The 24,433-nt window shown below is 40.4% G+C and overlaps 1 protein-coding gene across 8 annotated transcripts in view; it reads left to right on the top strand.

The window, feature by feature from the left end:
* GLRB (glycine receptor beta) overlaps window positions 1-24,433 on the top strand; it is a 68,529-nt gene that overhangs the window by 14,517 nt on the left and 29,579 nt on the right. For 4 of the 8 annotated variants that reach the window (XM_079920233.1, XM_079920231.1, XM_079920232.1 and 1 more), the window contains 2 exons: window positions 15,226-15,332; window positions 17,159-17,226. The exons of 1 other annotated variant lie outside the window; for it this stretch is intronic. In XM_079920233.1, coding sequence (XP_079776359.1) covers window positions 17,224-17,226 — 3 coding nt within the window. In that variant the 5' untranslated portion in view covers window positions 15,226-15,332; window positions 17,159-17,223. Of the gene's footprint in view, window positions 1-15,225; window positions 15,333-16,289; window positions 16,345-17,158; window positions 17,227-24,433 lie in introns of those variants that run through there. 3 more of the 8 variants (XM_079920235.1, XM_079920236.1, XM_079920234.1) reach the window with 2 other exon arrangements.

The raw sequence follows: 24,433 nt of genomic DNA, 5'->3' as shown, positions 1-24,433 counted from the left end.
TCTTTCACTTGTGAAAACTTTTTTTGCCAAATATCCAAGTCTGAATCACCATAGGTTTCCCATGGTCTTCCATGAAAACAGTGTTGCATGAAAAGTCTCTTGTTCACTAGCAAGTCGAACAGTCATCCAAGTGCTGTTCTTTGGAACAATTCTCGTAGTTCAGTTTTCTGTGCAGCAGAAGTGCTGTCTGGATACTTGCCATTTTTTTCATGCAGAATATTAAAATAATATGGATTTAAATTGCAAAATTTAATAACCTTAATATTTTTTACTGCTTCTTTAAGAACAGTACATGGGAAAACCATCTTTCACATCTTTTATTTATTTCTTACTGCTGGTGTCTAGTGGTTAAGGACACGAACACTCTTGCTACGTAAAACTATTAGTTTCCTGAGTTGTGCACTGGCGGTCTTATCCACCGTTGCTTGTGCAGCATCAGTGCAAACGTCTGCAGCGTGAAACAAAGTAAATGTTGTTTTGAGGAGGATGATGATGATGATGATGGAGATGAAGAGAATAGTTTGACTTTCTGGACGCTCAGAAAAGGTCTCGGGCACCTTCAGGTGTCTGTGGACCACTCTTTGAGAACTGCTGTTTTCTAGTGTCAGCAGATTTGAGATGCTTATTGTATATCCAACCATGTATTTCTCTTTTCTTTTTTTTTTTTTTTATTGGAGTATAGTTGCCTTACAATGTTGTGTTAGTTTCTACTGTACAGCAAAGTGAATCAGCTATACGTGTACATATATCCCCTCTTTTTTAGATTTCCTTCCCATTGAGGTCACCACAGAGCACTGAGCAGAGTTCCCTGTGCTCTACAGCAGGTTCTCATTAGTTATCTATTTTAATACGTAGTAGTGTATATGTGTCAATCCCAATCTCCCAATCCGTCCCAACACCCCCTTTCCCCCCTTGGTATCCACACATCTGTTTTCTATGTCTGTTACTCTATTTCTGCTTTGCAAAGAGGTTCATCTGTACGGTTTTTCAAGATTCCGCATGTATGTATTAATAGATACTTGTTTTTTGCTTTCTGACTCCTTTACTCTGTATGTCAGTCCCTAGGTCCATCCACATCTCCACAAATGACCCAGTTTCCTTCTTTGTATGGCTGTATATATGTGCCTGTATATATGTGCCACACCTTCTTTTCCTGCCATGGTGAGCTTCTCAGTGCCTCTCTGTTAGTCATCTGCTGTGTTCACTGTGACCACCTCCTGGAATCTGCCGTCCTCCTTCCCTTTCCACCTGTTGCCTGCTTCCTTATCCTTCCAGCCCAGCTCAGGAGTCACCTAGTCTATTAAATCCCTACTCTAGACACAATTAAATGATAGAGAAATAAAATTAACATTGACAATTTTTTTTTTTTTTCCTGTGGTACCCGGGCCTCTCACTGCGGTGGCCTCTCCCGTTGCGGAGCACAGGCTCCAGACGCGCAGGCTCAGCGGCCATGACTCATGGGCCCAGCCGCTCCGCAGCACGTGGGATCTTCCCGGACCGGGGCACGAACCCGTGTACCCTGCATCGGCAGGCGGACTCTCAACCACTGCGCCACCAGGGAAGCCCTGCTCTGACCTCTCTTTACTGAGTATCTTGTTTTTGAGTTTTGTTTGTAGTAGCAAGGAAAACACTCCCTTTTACTAGCTCGGTGCTATACATTTCGAGGGAGCAGTAGGAATAGGGTGTTGATTTGGAAAAGAAGATGCGTGAATGTACGTTATGTGTATGTGTAAGAAATCAGGATATTCTACATATTTGTGGATCAAATCACATACTGAAACCTTCAACAGGTTTGGATCAGCTGTTTTCTGACTAGGGATCTTCTTTTTTTTGAAATTAATTTATTTTTATGTATTTATGTTTGACTGCATTGGGTCTTCATTGCTGCGCACAGGCTTTCTCTAGTTGCGGCCAGCAGGGGCTACTCTGTTGCGGTGCGCCGGCTTCTCATTGCGGTGGCTTCTCGTTGCAGAGCAGGGCTCTAGGCGCGTGGGCTTCAATAGTTGTGGCACGAGGGCTCAGTAGTTGTGGCTCGTGGGCTCTAGAGCGCAGGCTCAGTAGCTGTGGCTCACGGACTTAGTTGCTCCACGGCACGTGGGATCTTCCCGGACCAGGGCTCGAACCTGTGTCCCCTGCATTGGCAGGTGGATTCTTAACCAGTGCACCACCAGGGAAGCCCTAGGGGTCTTCTTAATTGTAACCAGTTTCTGTTCCTTTGCCGATGACCCAAGATAGGGTACCGTGCACTGATTGATGTGTAACACCAAGTATTTGGTGTGTTCTAAGCTCTTACGTAAATCACCTAATTTGATTCTGAAAACATGCCTTTTATGAAAAAGAGTGATTTTCCAGGATTATCAGCACTGTTTACAAGACAGCTAATTGAGGCACGGGGTTAGGTGTCCAGGGCCACGCTGCTAGTAAAGCAGGATTCACACCCAGGCGGCATGGCTTTCAGAGCCAGGATGCTGTCACTAATGGTGCCTCTCATGTCAAGGGCTACATATTTCTTTTTTTTAGATGAGAAGGGGATCTTGCCTTTAATATATGGTTTAGAAAGGCTCAGAATGATATGGTGACACTCTCAAAATCATCATAAACCATACAGAAAAAGTATCTATAACAACGATGTACAGTGCAAAGAATCATCTCTAGGGCGCTTACGGTGCCTCAGGCCACGTAAACGCTATGTAAGAAGTTGCCAGCACACTGCAGACTCAAGTTTGGCTTTTTGGAACTTTCTGGAAGTTTTTTTCTCCTCACGTGTTTTCCACCTGAGGTTGGTTGAATCCTGGTTGCAGATATGGCCGGATGACTGTATTACAGTCAGTTCTCCCATCTTTGTTATGCATTTTCATGTCTTAACAGTGTCTCTTGATGAACTGAAGTGCTTATTTTTTTCTTTTGAAGTATAGTTGATTTACAGTGTTGCGTTACTTTCAGGGGTACACCAGAGTGATTCAGTTATACGTGTACGTGTATCCACTGTTAGATTCTTTTCCCATGTAGGTCATTACAGAGTACTGAGTAGAGCTCCCTGTGCTACACAGTAGGCCCTTTTTGGCTATCTGTTTTGTATATAGGAGTGTATATCTGTTAATTCCAAACTCCTAATTTAAAGTGCTTCTTTTTAATGAAGTCAGATTTATTAATTTTTATTAATGCTTTTGTGTTTTATTTAAGAAATCTTTCTCGGACGCAGGTCACGAAGTAGTCTGTTTTGGTTATTTTCCTAGAGGCTGTCACTGTTTCGTGTTTCACATTTAGCTCTGTAGCCCACTTCAGCTCATCGCTTGTGTATGATGGGATAGGCACATCCAGTGAGGGCAGCTCATTTATGCAAAAGGCTCTCCTTACTTTGCTAACTGGCAAGTGTACATTCACTGTAGGTCGGTTATCGCTTCTCTTTTCTGTCCCACTGGTCCGGGACTGCTCACCTCGTGCAGTGACACACCCCCCATCAAGGGAGTGGAAAGCCTCACATCCCCTGCTTGGTTCTCCTTCCGTGTCACCTTGGCCATCCTGGGCTCGTAGCCTTTCCCTGTGAAGTTTAGAATCAGCATATCCATCTTCACACAGGTAGATACAAAAGCTTGGGGTGGTCCCTAACATGGTATGGACTCGATTTTGTTTCTAATTTTTAGTCGAACGTGAAATAAAAAGGTAAACAGAGAAACGTACGTGGGAAAATAGGCAAAGCAAATGAACTGGGAGTGGAGATATTTATCTTCAAGTTGTGATAACCACCTTTTCCTAAATGTGGCTGGATCATGGGTATTTGAAACCGCATCAGATGCAAACCTTAGCACTGAACAGTGCACGTTCAGGACTGGCACCTGGGGGCTTTCGGATTCCTGTCCGGTGGCAATCACTCCATGAGTCCAGGGTTGAGCTCCAGGAGGGCAGGTGCTTTTGCATGTTGTTTTTTGAGCACGTTTCCAAGGCTGAGGAAGACGCCTGGCTGCAGTTGGCTAACTCAATATGTGTTGAATGCTACCCGTGCAGAATACGAAGAATGGTAGTTCTATTTAAGTGTAGGTTCTGTGAGGGAGAAATAGATTCAACTCTTGAAACATTTACACTCACAGAACATTTCCCCCCAAAGGTGTTAACAAATATAGACAATGATAGGCCGTAATTGATATTAGTCATGATTAGTGAATCATTTGGCAACAGTATTGGATACTGTATCATAATACCTTTAAAACGTAAGTTTCAAAATCAGTCGCATTGATGTATTTTTGGTTACATTTAAGGTTCGGAATTGTTTTCAAATGCAATTCAGGATATGTCATTTTGTATCTTCTGGGTGCTCTGTGATAGCTTAGTTCTTGGCAGGTAAACAAGAGGATTGTTCTGGATTGTTAGAGTGAAACTCTCAAGGAGGACAGGACATCTGTCTGACTGTTTCCCACCAGGCATATGATCCTGCCTGTATTCCCCACCTTTTCCCTTTCAGGGAAGGCACTCCCCACCTCCATCCAGGACTCATTATGTCTCCCATGTCTTAGATTTCATTGACTCTGGGTTTTGTCTTGGGGGGGAGGGAATCTGAAATGGGAATTCATATTTCCAAGTTTTTCCACTCAACTGCATCTTTCATCTCCTTAGATTTTACAACACAGACTAATGTAAAGAAAAATTCCCACATGTTTCTGAAACCCACACTTCCTTCTAGTCAGTTTTTCTCCTTTTCTGGAGTCAGTATAGTCCAAGTCTTCTTTTGGGGGTGGTAACAAAGAGTAGATTTATTTTATTAATTTTTGAAGCCCAAGTATTTAGGAACTATACCCAGTGATATTTTGTCTTGCTAGTGTTCACTTTTTTATCTCTTCATGGGCCAGATTTTCCTTAGAAGAAAGCCAGGACGTTAAACTTGGTTTTCAAATATTAGCTAGGGAAATAGTTCAAATAATCAGCCATTTGGTTTAAAAAAAAAAAAACAAAAGCAAACTAGTAATTTGACTGGTTTTTTTTCTGTCTTAAATTGAGTAATAACTCAGTCACAATATTTTGTTATGTATAAATACCGTGTGGATTTTCTTTTGGGGCGAGTTGTCACTGGATATCGTTTTTTTTTTTTAATTTAAAATATTTTTATTGTGGCAAGAACACTTAACATGAGATCTACTCCTTTTCACAGATTTTGTGTCCAATACAGTGTGGTTGACATTGGGTACAACGTTGTACAGTAGATTTCCAGAACTTACTCATCTTACTTAAGTGAAATTTTACACCTGTTGATGACCAACTCCAGTTCCCTCCTCACTCCCACCAACCCCCATTTTTTCCTTTGTCTCTATGAGTGTGACTGTTTTAGACTCCTCATATAAGTGGAATCCTGAAGTATTTGTGCTTCTGAAACTGGCTTATCTCCCTTAGCATCCTGTCCTCCAGGCCCATCTGTGTTGTTGCATGTGGCAGGGTTTCCTTTTTTAGGGCTGAGTAATATTCCATTGTGTGTATGCATGGACTGCTTTTAAAACTCCATTCATCTGTCAATAGGCATTAGGTTGTTTCCACACAGTGTCTATTGTGCAGAGTGTGGCAGGGACCCTGAGCTGCAGATGCGGGGACGAGCTGGGGTAGAGTTTTATTTTTTATTGTTTTAATAAATTTATTTATTTTTATGTATTTATTTTTGGCTGCATTGGGTCTTTGTTGCTGCTTGCGGGCTTTCTCTAGTTGCGGCGAGTGGGGGCTACTCTTCATTGCGGTGCGCGGGATTCTCATTGAGGTGGCTTCTCTTGTTGTGGAGCATGGGCTCTAGGTGCACGGGCTTCAGTAGTTGTGGCATGTGGGCTAAGTAGTTGTGGCTTGTGGGCTCTAGAGTGCAGGTTCAGCAGTTGTGGCGCACGGGCTTAGTTGCTCCGCGGCATGTGGGATCTTCCCGGACCAGAGCTCGAACCCGTGTCCCCTGCATTGGCAGGCAGTTTCTCAACCACTGCGCCACCAGGGAAGTCCCCCCGGAGCTGGGGTTTAGAGCTCAACACTGTGCACTAAGGTGGTGGGAGGGGCCGTGGCCAGTTCTCCTGGTTCCAGCCCCGGCTTGGATCTCTGTGGTCCCCGCGGGATTGGTATCCACCGGCCCCATCAGTGTCTGGAGGCAGGCGAGCTAGAAGCCCATCCCTGGGGTGGCACCCCAATGAGCTGGGATGCTGGTTCCACTCCTTCCCTGTTCTCTCTGGTCTGTGTTGTGGTGGGCGGTGCCTGGGGGGTGGGGATTGTGGGGATACAGTGTCTCCCCTTTTCCTACAGGGGCCATTGAGGCTGGTTGGGTGGAGAAGCCTGTCTGTTAGTTTCTGGATTTCTCACAGAGGGGATGGATCCGTGCCTTGCTGTTGAGATGGTGTATCCATGGCGGGAGGAGAGTCCAGGATTTCCTGTTCCATCTCCTGAAGTCCCTCCAATCAAATTCTTCATTCCATCTCCCGCCCTACATCTTACCATCCCATCCAGTGTGGCTTCTGTCTCTCCCTCAGCTGGAAAGCAGCTCTCCCTTTTGCTCAATCCTGTGAAGAGTCTTTAGTCCTCAACTTATTAACCTCTCAGCAGCTTTGGTCCTGTGAACCAACCCTTCCATCAAATATTTTTTTTCCTGGAGTTCTGTTGACGCCACACTTGTGGGTTTTCTCTGTTGATGGAAAAAAATGCACAACCAGAAGTTGAGAATTATGCTTTATTTGGCGGACAAAACTGAGGACTTAAGCCCAGGATGCAGCCTCTCAGAATAGCTCGGAGGGACTGTTCCAAAGAGGTAAGGGGAGAGCCAGAACACGGAGGAGTTTTTGCAACAAAGACCAAGTAATCGGAACATCAAAAGTTTACCACTAATTAACGAAAGCCAGACATCTCAACGTAATGAATTTAGCAATTTTCTATGTATGGGAAGATGCAAGAGTCCGGGCTCGCTGAAACTCTTCCTTGGACGTGCACCTCGGCTGCCGGGGACCAGCGTTCTCATCCTGAGTCCCCTCAGGGGGCACCGCCGGGGGTGGCTGCCATGTGCTGGCTTCATGGCTGCAGCATCCTTTGTTTACTGATACGGCGGCAACATTCTTTGCCCACACCTCCTTCTTCTTGGGCAGCTTATCCTTTGCCTTAATTGTCGGCTTATCTTCCTACATCTGCTCATTACATGTTGGGGCTCCTGGTGTTTCAATTCCATGTCCTTTTTGTCACTGTAAACTTTTTTTTTTTTTTCTAACTAGTGATTTGTCTAATCATTAAAATCATCCAAGGAGGGCTTCCCTGGTGGCGCAGTGGTTGAGAGTCCGCCTGCCGATGCAGGGGACACGGGTTCGTGCCCCGGTCCGGGAGGATCCCACGTGCCGCGGAGCGGGCTCGCTGAGCCTGTGCGTCCGGAGCCTGTGCTCTGCAATGGGAGAAGCCACAACAGTGAGAGGCCCGCGTACCGCAAAAAAAAAAAAAAAAAAAAAAAATCATCCAAGGAGCTTTTAAATCCTGATGCCTGGGTCTCATCCCGCACTAACTCAATCTGGAGGTGGGGCGTGCGACTTCGCATCTGTAGTCTGCAGAGCTCCTCCAGGGGGCTCAGTGCACAGTCGAAGCTGAGAACCGCTGGACATGTTCATCAGAACCTGCAGCTTTCAATACCACCTTCATGTGAGAATCACCCGTATGTGTGTTGGACCCTTGAATACCTCACTAGCCCATGCACTGTGCATGGTGTGTTGTGAACGCCAAGAGCTTTCTTAAATGAAACCTTAAACGACTGAAGTAGAAGAGAAATGCAGCAGACTGTAGTGGCGTGGCTGGTGAAGCTTTGGTTGTTCTTTAAGGGATCTTATTGTTTCATGTCCTAAGTTGAGTTTTCTCAGGGACAGACTCTGAGATGGAGATTGACCCGCAGAATGAGATTGTTTTGGGAACAAGACCTCTTGGGGCTGAGAAAGGCAGATTCAAACACAGGAACGAGGCAGTTGCAACTGAGGCTTCAGTCGATGCCCCAGGAGCTCGAGGCTGGGATGGCCTTTAGGGCGGCCTCGGTGGGTAGAGAGGGACTTGGGGCTTGGTGTCCTCACAGAGAGTCTTCAGACACGGTTCACCTTCAGCTGAAGGCTGTTTCTGAAGAGACCAAGCTCAGAGCCTTAAGCAGCCACATTTCTGGCAGCCTCCGTTGTGCTGGGAGATCTGGGGGGAAGCAGCACCCCAGGGTCCATCACAGGGGGATAGGATTGGCACCTGCACGGATCTTAGAGTTCACCTCATTTAGACCTTCATTTAAAGGTGAGTACACGGAGGCTCAGCGAGGGGAAGTGATTTGCCAGAGTCACGTGGCAATCTCGCAGTCTGTCTGGCACTAGTACGGTGTCCACTCTTAAGGTAAGAGCGTCTTCAGTGATACCCGTACTTAACTTTATTACGCGACTGTGGAGCTTAGCTTATTACCACGTCTCTTAGGCCAGAAGGGAAGTATTTTACACTTATGCCATGTGCGGAAAACTGACAGAAGATAAGTCCTGTTCCAGTTGTAATTTGTCTCAGAGTCAGAGGTATTATTGCAACACTATGGATTCTGATTTGCTGGGCTGGATGGAATACCATTTCTGTGTAGTATGGAAAATAATTGCACAGTAAACATTTTGTTTGGGTTGAGGTTTAAGTTTAATTCCTTGTACCACGAGGCTTGTATCAAAAGGACCGCAGTCTTTGATGAGTTTCGGAAATCACTAGTGTCCAATATATAGCATCTCTAAATAGATGTTTCTGCTTCATGAAAAATATTTTTTTCTATGAGCCATGGGTAATGTAATTGCGTAATTGAAGACAGACAAGTTTGTCAAATGTTTCCACGGGATTTAACAGTTCCTTAAGCCCAACTGGAGTGACAAAATGGTTGTTGAGAAACACTGTTTGTAATTATAATTCGTGGACAATTATAACACAACAGACTTTGCTGCACATACACACACACTCATAAACACATTCTTTTCAAATAATGTAAAACTAATTAAAGTCAACTAGTCAGTCAAAGGTATCACTCCCTGTATTCATAAACCTTCCGTTCACAATTTGGGAAAACCGAATGGAAAATAAATACCGAAGCTGTTAAGAGAGGTGATAATAAATGATACTATAGTAAGGCGAATACAAAACAAATAAAAGTACTCTACAATAACCCCACAATTATCTGGATTCTTAAATAACTACTGACCTGATTTATTACCTGAATCTAGGAAGTGTTTGTCTGTCTTTGTATGTCTATCTGATTGTCTAATTAAAAATTCTTCCATGTAGATAAAAATGGGAACTAACCTCTTAGTAAGGGGATAGGTACAGACTTGTACCAGTGGTTTTCATAAGCCCCAGACTTCACGTATGATCAAAATGTCAGTTTTACCTGACTGTATAGAGAGTTTACCTCCAGTTACAGCTGTGGATTTTGGAACAAGAAAGTGTGAGTGCCTCTCTGAATCTTTTAGCTTCCTTCTTGTTCTTTCTCTTAACTTTACTTTTTCAGAGAATTTTTAGGTTCACAGCACAATAGAGAGTATGGTACAGAGATTTCCCGTGTACCCTCTGCCCCTACAATGGCCCAGTCTCCCTCATTATCAACATCCCCACCAGATGGTACATTTGTTACCGTTGATGAATCTACGTCGTGATCACTCAAGGTCCATAGTTTCCACGAGGATTCACTCTTGGCGGTGAGCGTTCTGTGGATTTGGGCAAATGACAGTGACATGTGTCCATCATTATTGGGTCATACTGCGTATTTTCACTGCCCTAAAAATCCTCTGTGCTCTGCCCACTCATCTCTCCTCCAAACTTCCAACCCCTGGGCAACTGCTGGTCTTTGTACTGTCTCTAGTTTTGCCTTTTCCAGAATGTTATATAGTTGGAACTATACAGCCTTTTCAGATTGGCTTCTTAGAAATATGCATGTCAGTTTCCTCCTTTTATTTTCATGCCTTGACAGTTCATTTCTTTTTAGTGCTGAATAACGTTCCACTGTCTGGATGTTCCCCAGTTTATTTATCCATTCACCCGCTGAAGGACGTGTTGGTAGCTTCCAGTTTCGGCAGTTATGAGTAAAGCTGCTGTAAGCCTCGTGTACAGGTTTTTGTGTGGACGTAAGTTTTCATTACCTTTGGGTATAGACCAAGGAGTGCTATTACTGGATCGTATAGTACGAGTATGTTTCATTTTATAAACACCCACCAAAATGTCTTCCAAAGTGGCTGCACCATTTTGCTTTCTCACCAGCAACGAATACGAGCGTCTGCTGGCTCTACCTCCTTGTCAGCATTTGATGTTGTCAGTGTTCCGGAGTTTGGCCACTGCGATCGGTGTGTAGTGGTACCTCATTGTTGTTTTCATTTGCATTTCCTTGGTGGTACATGATGTGCAGCATCTTTTCATACGTTATTTGCCACCTTGCTCATCTTTGGTGAGGTGTTTTATTATTATTATTTGTCCCCCCTCTTCTTTTGTGTTCCTCAAATGAACTTTTTAAAACAATTAGAACAGGGACTTCCCTGGTGGTGCAGTGGTTAAGAATCCACCTGCCAGTGCAGGGGACACGGGTTTGATTCCTGGTCCGGAAAGATCCCACATGCCACGGAGCAACTAATCCCGTGTGCCATAACTACTGAGCCTGCGCTCTAGAGCCTGTGAGCCACAACTAGTGAGCCCGCACACCTAGAGCCCGTGCTCCACAACAAGAGAAGCCTCCACAATGAGAAGCCCGTGCACCACACAGAAGAGTAGCCCCAGCTCGCCACAACTAGAGAGAGCCCGCACGCAGCAACGAAGACCCAACGCAGCAAAAAATAAATAAATTTTAAAAAATCAGAACAGTTTTATATTTATAGAAAAATTGTCAAAATAATATGGAGTTCCCAATATCCTGCATCTAGTTTCCCCTATTATTAACGTCTTACATTAGTTTAGCACATTTCTTACAACTCAAGACTCAGCCATAAAAAGAAACAAAATTGAGTTGTTTGTAGTGAGGTGGATGGACCTAGAGTCTGTCATACAGAGTGAAGTAAGTCAGAAAGAGAAAAACAAATACCGTATGCTAACACATATGTATGGAATCTAAAAAACAACAACAACAAAAAATGGTTCTGAAGAACCTAGGGGCAGGACAGGAATAAAGATGCAGACGTAGAGAATGGACTTGAGGACACGGGGAGGGGGAAGGGTAAGCTGGGACGAAGTGAGAGAGTGGCGTGGACATATATACACTACCAAACGTAAAATAGATAGCTAGTGGGAAGCAGCCGCATAGCACGGGGAGATCAGCTCGGTGCTTTGTGACCACCTAGAGGGGTGGGATAGGGAGGGTGGGAGGGAGGGAGATGCAAGAGGGAGGGGATATGGGGATATATATGTGTAGGTATAGGTGATTCACTTTGTTATAAAGCAGAAACTAACACACCATTGTAAAGCAGTTATACTCCAATAAAGATGTTAAAAAAAAGAACCAAGAGTGGTATATTGTTATTGACTATAGTCTATATTTCGATTGCTTAGTGTTTAGCTAATGTCCTTTTTCTGCTCTAGGACCCCAGTCAGGATACAAATGACATCCAGTCCTCACACCTCCTTAGGCTCCTTTTGGCTGTGACAGTTTCTCAGACTTTGTTTTTTGTGGCCATGGAAGCTTTGAGGAATCGTGGTCGGGTAGCTTGTAGAATGTCCCTCCGCTGGGATTTGTCTGATGTTTCTGTCAGGACTAGATTGAAGTTATGTGTTCTGGGAAGGAAGAACACTCGTTTAGAAATGACAATCCCATCACATCATATTAAACGTACACAGAGTCAACATGACTTATCACCTGGTTAGAGGTTAAGGTTAATCACCTGGGTGAGGTCGCATTTGTCAGGTTTCTCCCCCGGAGAACTTACTGTTTTTCCCCCTTTCCATCCCATGCTCTTTGGAAAGGTGTCACTGTGCACAGCTCACACCAAGCTGGGGGTGTGATGATCCAGCAATTTGAGAGCAGAGGATCTATGCCAGTTATTTGGAATTCTGCACGGGAGATTCGTCTGTGCTCTACCATTTAGTTATTTACTCAGTCAATCAGCCATTTTATTTACATCTTTATGGACTCATGCGTTCTTATTTTATACTTTGGACTCATGCGTTCTTATTTTATACTTTGGATTATAAGCCAGTACAATTTTATTTTATTGCTCAAGTCATCCTAGATTTGGCCATAGGGAGCTCTTTCAGTTGGCTCCTGTGTCTTTTTGACAAAGTCCCATCAGCTTTAAAAAAAAAAAAACTTCCCTTATCTCACTTTAGGTGAGGATAACAGCATTTGTTTCCACGAAGGAGGGTTTCTTAACCTGTGGGGCACATCCGGGAACCCTCAGCATTGCAAATTTGTGGCCATTTTCTAAGGGAAGCACATAGCTTTCATTATATTCCCAGCGGTATCTGTAGTGCTAAAAAAAGAGGTAAAGAATCACTGCCCTAGAGTAAAGAGGAGAAATAATACAACGTACACATTTCGCACGCCTTGCTCTTTCCTCCCTCCGCGGTGCTTGCTTTAGTTCACAGCCAGCAGGCAGCTCCCTCCTTGAGGTGACCTGGCTAGTGCCCTGCCACACTCAGGTCTGCGAAGACCTGTGACCATGGTTGCTGCACTTATAACTGGAAAAACAAAACGGTCCTTTGACTCAGATTCCTGGTTTAAGGGAGGATGTGAAGCCAATATGCTCGCGCACACCGGCTTTGAAATGCAGCAGTGCTGTGTGGTCACTAAAGGGTCATGGAAAATAAGTACACTCTGCAGTTAATGGAAAACTGAGCTTCCCTCTTTGGAAAGACATTTCTGGATTTTTCCTTTAGTGCTGGAAAACATTACATCATCCAGCTATACAGCCTGGTCCATTCCTTAGCATATTAGTCATGACATCAGTTCAAGTTTAGGTGAGTGAACAAAAGAGGCAGGCTGTAAAAAGGCTTTTGATATAAAAGACATTATTTTCTCTAGTCATTTGATGACTTTGCCTCAGTAGACTCAGTTATTGTCTTAAACTAATATCATATTTCCATGAAATCAGTCTTGTTGTGTAATAATATCATAATCCTTGATAGATTTACTGAAAGAAAACACAGTGGCCTCATCAGATGGATGAAACATTGGACTGAGATTCAGAATGTGAAATCTCTAATGACGAAATAGACATTGAGCATGGAACCTAATTAAAATCATTTAACTCTTCTTATTCCTGGTTATTTTGTATAAATACTAGCCACTTTCCAAATTATAAGGTTATGTATAGTAAAGTGCAAACACAGGAAAATGTGCTGTATGCAAATTGTTTCAGCTCTCTTGAAGAAAGTGATGTAGCTATCTAGGCTTTTAAAATATATTTTAATGTGTGGAGATGACTTTAATGTTATTTTAGGATTGACCAAGCTGAAAAAGAATGATTTCTATTTTTTTATTTAGTAGGAAAAAAATCCCTGAATTCGTCCATGTGACTATAAATTACATGAGATTTCACTTCAATTTTAAAATGTCTTTGAATTTCTAATATAAAGAAAGGTGAAGTGTTGATTAAAGACTCATATCAGGTTACCTGCAGCAGAGACATGAATGTATGTATTGACACAATGGTCCAAAAAGAAAAGAAATTGTTAATTGTCTTTATGTTGTCGGGTTCATTCTATTGCTTAGAAGAAATGTACTTGTGAAGGATTTTATATGGAGACATAATAATAGCCGTCCTTAATTGATCCAATTCAAGTGTAGTTTGTAATCCATCAGTTCCGTTTTCCTCCCTTGAATGAGAAAACTTGTAGATGGGTTTGGACACTAATTTGCATCTTAATATCTAATTTTTCCACATAACCTCATTCTCTTGAGAATGAAATGGAAAATGAATGAAGGGGAAAATCTCATTACTGGTCCCCAAATCCTGGAGAATGAAATGGAAAAATCTCATTACTGGTCCCCAAATCCTGCAGCTAGGATATGGGAGCTGATAAGGTCTTGAGAAACATATCTACTTAATCTCCTGCACCTTTGGGGGGTTTAACGAATTGGTTTTCATTTTTTTTCTCCAATGTTTTGGATTCTTTCTGAGAGCTACTTGAAAAGGTTGTCGGTATCAACTCACAGTAGTTTTAGATTTTTTCATACGCTTCTTAATGTCTGTCATATTTCACCTGTCGTGGTTGTATCTTATCAGCACATTGTACGATAATTAACACAGAAAAGAATTGTCTGGTAGGTCAGAGCTGGGATTTTAGAACAAAGCCAAGCACATGACATTTTTTGCTTCCTATAATGTCACTTATGAAATTGACACTTTTACCGTATCGGTACAGGATAGACAATGCTGGATGCTCCAAGTGTAGTTTTAACCTTCCCTGTGATTTTCATGGATATTATTTTTGGACTGGGAAAGTGATTATATGATAAGACTTTACAGGTGGTAAATGAATCCAAACCAACAGTAAAGAACAACAGTTTCCACTGGCTTCCAAGGAAGCGTTTACGTGCTCCCAAGCAACTACCAGTTTAGTCAAGATTCATTGTTCAAAGTTGATTAAAGTAGAAGAAATGGCAGTTTTTCTCTTTTCGATAGTGGACAGCAAATATGTGCACGTAAAAGAAAAGGCAGCTGTGTCTCGGAGCTCTGTATTTTCCCCTTTTAATTGGTCTGATATTTGAGGAACTGCTTTTACCAATCCCCGGTGTATTTTACTCCACAGAGAGCATTCCTTGTGTGTTTCTTGGACAATATCATTTATGGGTCAGCACCATTTTTTTGTGAATTCCTGGACCCTCTGGCCGTATCATCCTGTAGTATTCACATACTCCTTTGCTTAGGTGTAAGGTTAATACTATATATATTATTCAAAAACTATTTTTTGCTCTTGTTTCCTTGTCTGCCATTCTTTTGCGCTTGTCTAGATTTTGATTGCATGTTGCTTCAGGACAAGTGAGAGGTCTGCTTAATTTTATTTAAAGAAAGTAACATGAAGTATTTAGGGCAGTGTTTCATGCATTTGGTAAAATTAAACGCTAAAATACTTTTTGTGTTTGTTTTTATTCTTTATGACAAATACTTTTTGGGATTCTGATAAGTCTACTACTTTTCACCTCTATTTGGAAAAGCCGTGCTGCAAATTTATCTCAAAAAGCGAACTCTTTTCTCCAATGAACATCACGCATTCCTGTTGCTTGCTATTCTAAATACTTACCAGGGCTTTGTTTTGCTTTTTCTCCTATAGGCAGCAGTCAGCCGAGGACCTTGCCCGAGTACCGGCCAACTCCACTAGCAATATCTTGAATAGGCTATTGGTCAGTTATGATCCCAGGATAAGACCAAATTTCAAAGGTTGGTCTCCCTCCACCCCAATATCTCCATTCTTTGCAGTTTAAAAACTAATTTTATCTGTATAAGATCATTTATTTGTTTTATTCAAAAGAGTATATTCTAAATGGACATCTGTCATGTAATGTGCTTAAGTCAGAGCAATTTAATGCAAAGATGTTTAAAGATAAGCAAAGCATTCGTTCTAATAGGCTTATGTAGTTCCCAGTTAAAAATAAAAAAGATATGTTGTGAATTAATAGGCTAACCGATCTGATGGGTTTTCTAAGTACTTTGTATTCTTAACCTTAATAATTTAAAATTTATGCTCTGACTTTCATTCAGACACCAAAGTTCTACTTTGTAGGAGAATGGCCATATACTCATTTGAGGATAGAGAACGCTCTGATAGACATTTAAATTCTTTTTTAAAAATCTTTATTAGGTTTTTACATTGATTAAAAAAATTCCCTCTACTCTTTAGCTGAAAAAAAATGGCCATATGGTTTTTAAAAGCGTGTTAACTTTGTGAATAAAATGACTATGTATTCTTCAACAAAGCATTATCTCCTATCATTCCTTTCAAGAACCAAAACTGTACTTGAGCTAAAAGTTGTGGGAAGATGGTACACCTTGCCTCCCTCCCTCCCTCCCTCCCTCCCTCCTTCCCTCCCTTCCTTCCTTTCTTTCTTTCTTTCTTTCTTCCTCTCTCTCTTCCTTCTTGCTTCCTCTTGATGAGTTAGGAAAAGTTATATGAACATATCTCTGGAAAACTGTCATCTTTGTTGCTGGTTAAGGACAGGTATTAATGTAGATCGGATTAACATTATAAGGCTTGATTATTTTTCCTTTACGGAAAAAAGAAAGAAAGAAGGAAGGAAGTAAGGAAGGAAGGACGGAAAGAAAGAAAGAAGAAAGAAAGAAAGAAAGAAGAAAGAAAGAAAAGAAACAAGAAAGAAAGAAAGAAGAAAGAAAGAAAGAAAAGAAAGAAAGAAAAGAAAGAAAGAAAGAAAAGCTTGCAGCTGCTTCTAGTCAAGTGAAGTTATACGACTCTGTTATAAAAACAGGGTTTTTGTTCGTTACCAGAACCTGCGGTTACTTTCAGCAGCACTGTGCTCTGAGTTGTCACATGTCTACCCTGTATTGATTCAACACCTGTTTTTCATCAGTCAGAGGTTATGTGGCTAAAAGGCTAAATTCACATTTTCCCTTTGTTAGCCCAAGCAGCAGTTCACAATGAGTAAAAAAAAAAAAAAAGAAACAGAAAGAAATTGGCAACATTGTACTTTAGTTCTCACTCCATGAACTTTAAAATTATTTTCCAGCAGGTCAGGCAAGAATCTTAATAATGATTCTGTTATATGTCTGATTAACTTTGCATTTTCATGAATTAAAAATCAAAATATAGCAATTGTAATTGAATTCTGCATTACCATTTAAGGTAACAATTTAAAATGATTATAAAATGCAAAAAAAAACCCCATATTTTAAAAATGATGTTTTTTAAAGAATAATTTACAATCTCTTAAAGTAAACGCATCAGCCCAATTAAAAAAAAATTTAAGGTAAATGTATTTTCCCAGAATTTCTACAATTTAAGAGAGAAATATTTCTGAATAAATAACGCTATAAAGTACAAGGTAACTCATTTTTTATTTGTGTGTTGATCCCTATTTAGAAAAATAAGTCAATAGCAACTGTGAACATGGTATCCTGAAACCATAGATTTATAATTTTACATCCGTACGGATTGGAAAAAATAGAAAAATCAAATGCATAAACCATAAAAAATGAAGATTCTGACCAAGTTTTTTACAGCTACTAAATATAGCCTTAATTTTTATTGACAGGCATTCCTGTTGATGTAGTTGTCAACATTTTTATCAACAGTTTTGGATCTATTCAAGAGACAACAATGGTAAGATTACAACCAATTTAATATTTTTAATTGAGAAGATTTTAACTGGAGGATAGTGGAAGAAATTATAACTGAAGAATAAGGAGTAACTCTCAGGGAAAAAAATGCAAGCTGTCTCCTAGTATAAAATATTCAAATTTCAGCATTTTGTTGAATCAGTGATTTCAATGGCTTTTTGATTTTGCCATTCAAATTTAGTCTTTATATTGCATTGAAACTTACAGACTTGGGAGAATTAACGTCCTCACTCTGAACGGCTAATTGGATACCACCTGGGAAAAGGATTTATGCAATTAATATTCTGGAGCGACATTTTTTTCCTAATATGCTTATGTGTAGAAGCATTCAAAAATATTTAAGTGTTCATAGTTTTTTTTTTCCTTCCAATTTCCTGAGAAGAATCTTTGTTTTTTCTCTTGTGCTAATTTTGTGATGTGTGGAGCAGAGAATAGTAAAAAGCAAATTTGATTTTCCTGAACTAGAGCAGCGGAGCTCCCTGAAAAGATTATGCGACACAAAGAAAGGGCAAGGAGACGGCCAGGAAGAGAAAGGAGGGACAGAAAAGAGCGAAAGGAACAGAGAAGGGAGGCTTGAGGTGGGGCTGCCATCCAGGGTGAGTTGGGCGTTAGGGGCAAAGATGTCTGTGGAGGGTGATTAGTAGATGCCCTGAGCCATGTGTGATGCAATTACCCCTCAGCTTTTAGAAGACATTCGGTACAGTCCACTTGCTTATTAATGTTTTAACATATTAGATTTGTACCCTTTTTGAAAAACCACATGCAGAAATGATACTTTAGGTGGGAGAAAGAAAGCTTAATTTTTTTTTTTTTTTTGGTATCTTTTTTCTTGAGATACTTATATTTTTCTTAAGGAATAATATAAGGTTTGCATTAAAAGCCTAATAGCAATGGTTAGAACACAGTAGAGTTTTTCAGGGAATACCTCAGACCAGAGAAAGAATGATTTTAAATATGTTTTCCTTTATTCTTAGGACCAGCATATATGTTACAAAAGCAATTGTATATTGCATTTAAATGATGACACCTATTTTTATATTAATTAATATAAGAATATAATATATTAATTGTGAGGAGAATGTTATTTATTTTTTATAGAACCATGTCTTTAGCCCTGAGTACTTGATTTTTTTTTAGACAGTGTGTAGATATTTTGGATAATTAAAGATTTTGAACTCAAGTCCAAAATTCACTTGCAGCGACTTTAGTTCACCTAAATGGCTGTATGTCTAATATAGTATAGATCACTAGAAGACAGCTCTGAAATAAAGGACAGACAACCATATATCACTCAGGAGACAAGGATAGCCCTCATCGTTTGAAAATATGACTAGTTTATCTAAGCACTTCACTTAACAAGAGTGAGAAATTTCATTTCAAGGTGAAACTTTGAGGGGATCTATTTGGTCTCTATACTCTTCCCTGTACCCTGTTTTATCTTTCATGGTACCGTTACGCTAATCCCGAAACACCACCATCGAGGTGTTTCAGCCTGTGGGAAACATCCCCAACTCTATCTTGCATTTTAGGACAACTAATGCAGGGATGTTTTTTCTCATTTGCATGAAGGCTACATATGTGTCCCAACTCACGCAGTACCGTTAATGTACCTGTTCTTTAATGAACATTGAATGCCTCCCAAATATCAGATGCTACACTTCTCTAGGTCCCGTCAGTAGTTACTTAATTGTATCAAGCTGAAAACATGTGGGGGACATAGAAAAGGAGTAAGAACTTTCTTACAGGCTATTTGAGGATTATAACAAAATACTGCGTAATTTCTCACATAATCTTCTCTTGTCCTCCTGCCTGCTCTTCGCAGTAGCGAGCCCAAAAGCACCCGTTGCTGGGACCAGATCCCACCAGTTTTCAGCAGCGTCTTTGTCGCTGCTACTTGCCTCGAACCTCCATCTCTCGTCTGTAATCAGGGCCTCTTACTCTGAGCTACTCCCACTCACCCTGTGCCCCCTTTTCCATCCAGGTCTTTCAGCTCTGTCATGTTTGTTTGTTAAACCAGATCGCTTCTTGACTGTAATGCAAGTATTTTTGTGTCTTTTCCTTTTGATCTCTGATGGACTATTAACTCCTTAAGTCAGGAAAAATGTATTCAACTTCTTCATTTCCTGTAAAGTGAGGAGACAATAGGCCCTCAGTTAGTGAACACATAAATAATGTCATATTATTAACTAATACCGGTTAAATAAATGAACAAATAAATTCTATTTGTCTAGCAAAAAGTGAGTCCACGTAGCCATAAAGAAATTGGCAAAGCAAATTTAAACAATAGACTCATGTTGAACATTTATTGGGTTAAAAAACAGAGCAGGGCTTCCCTGGTGGCGCCGTGGTTGAGAGTCCGCCTGCCGATGCAGGGGACGCGGGTTCGTGCCCCGGTCCGGGAAGATCCCACATGCCGCGGAGCGGCTGGGCCCGTGAGCCATGGCCGCTGAGCCTGCGCGTCCGGAGCCTGTTGCTCCGCTATGGGAGAGGCCACAATAGTGAGAGAACCACGTACCGCAAAAAAAAAAAAAAAAAAAAAAGAGCAAATAATGTTATAATAGTAGAGGGTTAGTTTTAGAGACCTTTATGCAGAGGAACCAAATTATTTATATTTACTGTTTCTTTTGATGAAATAACCTGGCTTTCCCTTTGTGTTGTGAAGATACAGCCCAAAGGTTCAGAATTGGAACCATACTCATCAAATAGACTTAAATGTTCCATTTTATCATAAGTATTATTTTTTGCTTTTGCAGTGTTTATTTCATGCATACCTGTAAGACAGAGTTTTATAGATGTGTGTTTTAAGCCTGTCATATTTTATAGATTTGCTCAGTCTTTCCAAAAACAGATGCCCTAATACCTGGTTGCTTAATAGTTAGGAAAGGTACAAGCTATTCTTGATATAGAGATAACATTAGGATGTCTTCTAAGGGAAAAAAGTGTTATCTAAGACAAGCTTGCTCTTCATTACTTGTTATAGACACCAGTCAGAAATAATAGTGATGACTCAGCAGGGTAACTAAGAGGGTCCACGTGTGGAGAGCAGTTATTTCTTTCTTTTTCCTTCCAATCACCCAGGGTGGGCTTATTTTTTTTCAGCTTCATTGAGGTATAACTGACAGATGAAATCGTAAGAAATTTAAAGTGTATGTGATGATTTGATATGCCTCTATATTGTGAAAGGATTTCCCCCATCAACTTAATTAGCATATCCACATTTATCTCTTTTTTTTTGATGAGAACATTTAAGTTCTATTCCTTTACCAAATTTCAATTACACAATTGTGTTATCAACTACAGTCACCATGTTACACATTAGATCCTCAGACCTTATTCATCTTACAACCTAAAGTTTGTACGTTTTACCAACCTCTCCCTATTTCCCATACCCTGAAATTCCTGGCAATCACTCTCCTACTCTATGAATTCAACGTTGTTTTAAGACTCGACATATAAGTGATACCACGGAGTAATTGTCCTTCTCTGTCTGGCTTATTTTACGTAGCATAATGGTCTCCAGGTTCATCCATATTATTGTAAATGACAGTATTTCCTTCTTTTTTAAGACTCAGTGATATTCCACGATATATGTATATATATACCAAATTTTCCTCATTCATTCCTCCATTGGTGGGCACTTAGGTTGTTTCCATGCCTTGGCTATTGTAAATAATGCTGTAGTGAACATGGAAATACACGCATCGCTTCTAGATATCTTGTTTCCTTTGGGTATAGGCCCAGAGATGGGATTGCTGGATATGGTAGTTCTATTTTTAATTTCCTGAGGACTCTCCATATTGTTTTCCATAGCAGCTGTACCAGTTTGCATTCCCACTGATAGTGTACAATTGTTCCCCTTTCTCTACATTCTAACCAGAATTTATCTCTTGTCTTTTAAAAAAAATTTATTGAAGTATAGTTGATTTACAATGTTGTGTTAGATCTCTTGTCTTTTTGAAAATAGCCAGATAGCATATTTCTTAAAAACAAAAGAAAACAAACAAAAAGACGCCTCCAAAAAAAAGAGGTTGGAAAAGCAGAGAGCCTTAGATTTGTCTAAATATAAGATATATGTTCATAGAAACAGTATGATGAATAGTGTGTAAGTTGTGATATCAGACAGGCTTGTGCTGGAATCTGTTGTGTACTTGATGTGTTACACCCTAAAAAGAGTGAAAAAACTATAGAAATAAAGCAACAGTGTTTTGCATGACATAGTAACTCTTAGGAGTGGTTCACTGTTTGGTTGTCATGCATTTGCAAATTAACGTACTGTCAGGATAGAATCTCATCCTAAAGAAAATGAACCATTTATGTTTGTTAGCAGCTTCACTGTACGGTTGTGGTTTTGTTTATGAATAGCCCCCTGGAAATTTCCCCTATAAAGATCTGCTGAAATAAAGGAAGCCCTAAAATTTGGAAGCTTCAGTGTTGCCCAGAGCTTTCCTCTGCAGCTCAGATCTTTCTACTTTAACCGGCAGTTGCTTACTCCAGAAAACATAATGTAGAACACAGAGCTTGGGATGGGCGTAGCGTGAGGAACTGCAGACAGAGGTGGGGCAACTTCTGAAGGAGGAGGGCAGCCCTTTCCTCCAGTGTATAAAGTTCATTACCAAACAAAGAAGCCATCGAGGTGGTGCACATTAACGCTGCTGTAAGGACATTTTAGCCAATTCTGTTTGGAAAACATGCCTTCCTACTTATTTGTCTTCTAATTCCGAGGCTATTTTTTTTAACACCTTTATTGGAGTATAATTGCTTTACAGTGGTGTGTTGGTTTCTGCTTTATAACAAAGTGAATCAGCTATAGATATACATATGTTCCCATATCTCCTCCCTCTTGTGTCTCCCTCCCACCCTCCCTATCCCACCCCTCTAGGTGGTCACAAAGCACCGAGCTGATCTCCCTGTGCTATGCAGCTGCTTCCCACTAGCTATGGATTTTACATTTGGTAGCGTATAAGGGTAAGCTGGGACGAAGTGAGAGAGTGGCAGGGACATAATTCAGAGGCTAACTCGCTAAACTAAAATCAGTCTCACGTTTGTTCACAAACTGTAACTGTGTAGTGGAAGAAACAACGTCACAGCCATATTATACTCCTTAAGCCCTTCTAACCTCCACGGTTATGTATGTGCTCCTTCAGCTGGTTTCACAATCTCATTTTTGAGCTTCATGGTTCCTATTTCTCATGTCGGTGTGTTCGTTGGCATTCTGCTACCTTCCATTTCTGTAAGACATCGTTGTTAATGCTGTAAGTGATATTTACTGACTTAATAGCAGCATTACCCAAATCATCAAATAAATGTAATCATCCTCACTTGAAGTTGGTACAGCAGTCACTTGTATCAGTTTATATGCTACTGCTGGTGACTACTGAAATAAGACCTTCAAAACAAAAGAGTGGTTTGTTAGAGGCGAGGTGGCGTCTGCTCCATGGTTATACTGAAAATATTTGTTGATTTTTCCATTCAGTTCCAACCTCTGGCTTACATCAGTTGGTTTTTAGAATTGAAAATGTGAACTGTTGCACTTGTGGGGAAAATTAGGTATTAGGTTTATTGTAACGATCTGTACACAGACACTTTGCCTCATCAGAAGTACGTAAGAACTCTTTCATGGAAATAAAAGCCTGATTATACAATCCATTTTCTTTGGTGTAGACACGCTTTGTAATTATATTGAATGATTGTCGCATTACGATCCATGATCCTGCCAAGCTTTCTATGCCTTTGTGCTGCATGACCTTTTCAAGAAGAAAATCATATTTGGGATCAGCTAAAAGAGCTTAATTCTAGTTCTTGGCACTTACTTATCTTTGTTGTTTCAAAACAATTGGATTTTATGTATTTTCTTCTATATGTAACTTTAAATTTCTTTCCTTACAACTTGTCTTAGTTTACTAAGTTACTCTCTACCCTATTTCTCTTAGCTATATTATTCAGAAGCACTGGTGATCAGACATCATAAGTAAGAGGATTGTACAGCTGACCCTTGAACAGCACGTTTCTGAACTGCACGGGTCCACTTTATGCAGATTTTTGTCACTATAGGGCCATGTACGTCCTACAGTATTACACGACCTACAGCAGTTGGTTGAATCCATGGATACAGAAGGGCACACAATGAAGTTACACGCGGACTTTTGACTGAATAAGGTGTCGGCACTACTAACCCTGCGCTGTACGAGGGTCAACTGTCTCAGACAAGAAGGAAGGATGAGAAATGTCCCAGTTTTATCTTCTCCTTCCAAAATTTGTCATTATCAGCTGGTACAGAAAAATCAAATTAATGGTGTAAACAGTGCTATCCAAATATCCTAACCTGTCAAAATGTCATAGAAATTATTTCTTCCCTTCTGTCTTTAACAGAAATATATTGGGCGCTTGCTAGATATCCAGTCCAGCAGACCGCAACTCACGTAGTTTATAGTTTAGGGCGGTCGCATTGTATCACCTAGCAGGCACCCCTAATAAAAGTGGAATGTTGACATAGGTCTAGAAAAATTTAAATATTCGTAGGGTGTGATTAAACAGTATTTAACTAAAAACTTAAAAATCACATATTGAGAAAAATAGATAAAGCATAAGCATAACCTAAGAATTTTTACTGACATTTTGGTAGCTTGCAGTTCTTACATGAAATTTCTAACCTCACTAATGACCAAATTTAAATCCCTTTCACACCAGACTTTATAACAGCTCTGTTGACAGAACTTTAATTATGATGCTGCCGGATGCTATGAGAGTTGATTTTCTTTATTTCCTTGAACGCCATTTTTTTTTATCGTAATGTAAAGAAATCAAATGAGGAAACATCACGTATGTGAGAGTTAGGTAAAAATTACAAGTAACCAGAAGAGGTATCCTAACAACAAAACAGAACATAGATGAACAGTTCTTAATATTAAAATATCATTAATGAAACTAACCATTTTTAATGCCTTCTTGTGAAATGTTTTATTGCCTTGAATAAGTAGTGTAATTTGGGTGTTAATTGGTACTGAAAATCTTGGAGAACATCCATTTTCCAGATCATGACTATTAGTGTGCTATTTGGAATGAATAATGACAGTATTTGTCACCAAGTTCTTTCAAAACAATTAAGTAATTTCCCAGTGATAAAAGAGGTCTGTTTCTGATGGGAAGTTGTTTATTGCAAAATAAATGATAGAGCTATAAGTATAGTGATT

This window comes from Stenella coeruleoalba, assembly GCF_951394435.1.
Source record: "Stenella coeruleoalba genome assembly, chromosome: 4".
Lineage (NCBI taxonomy): Eukaryota > Metazoa > Chordata > Mammalia > Artiodactyla > Delphinidae > Stenella > Stenella coeruleoalba.
This window is presented reverse-complemented; position numbering and strand designations above follow the sequence as displayed.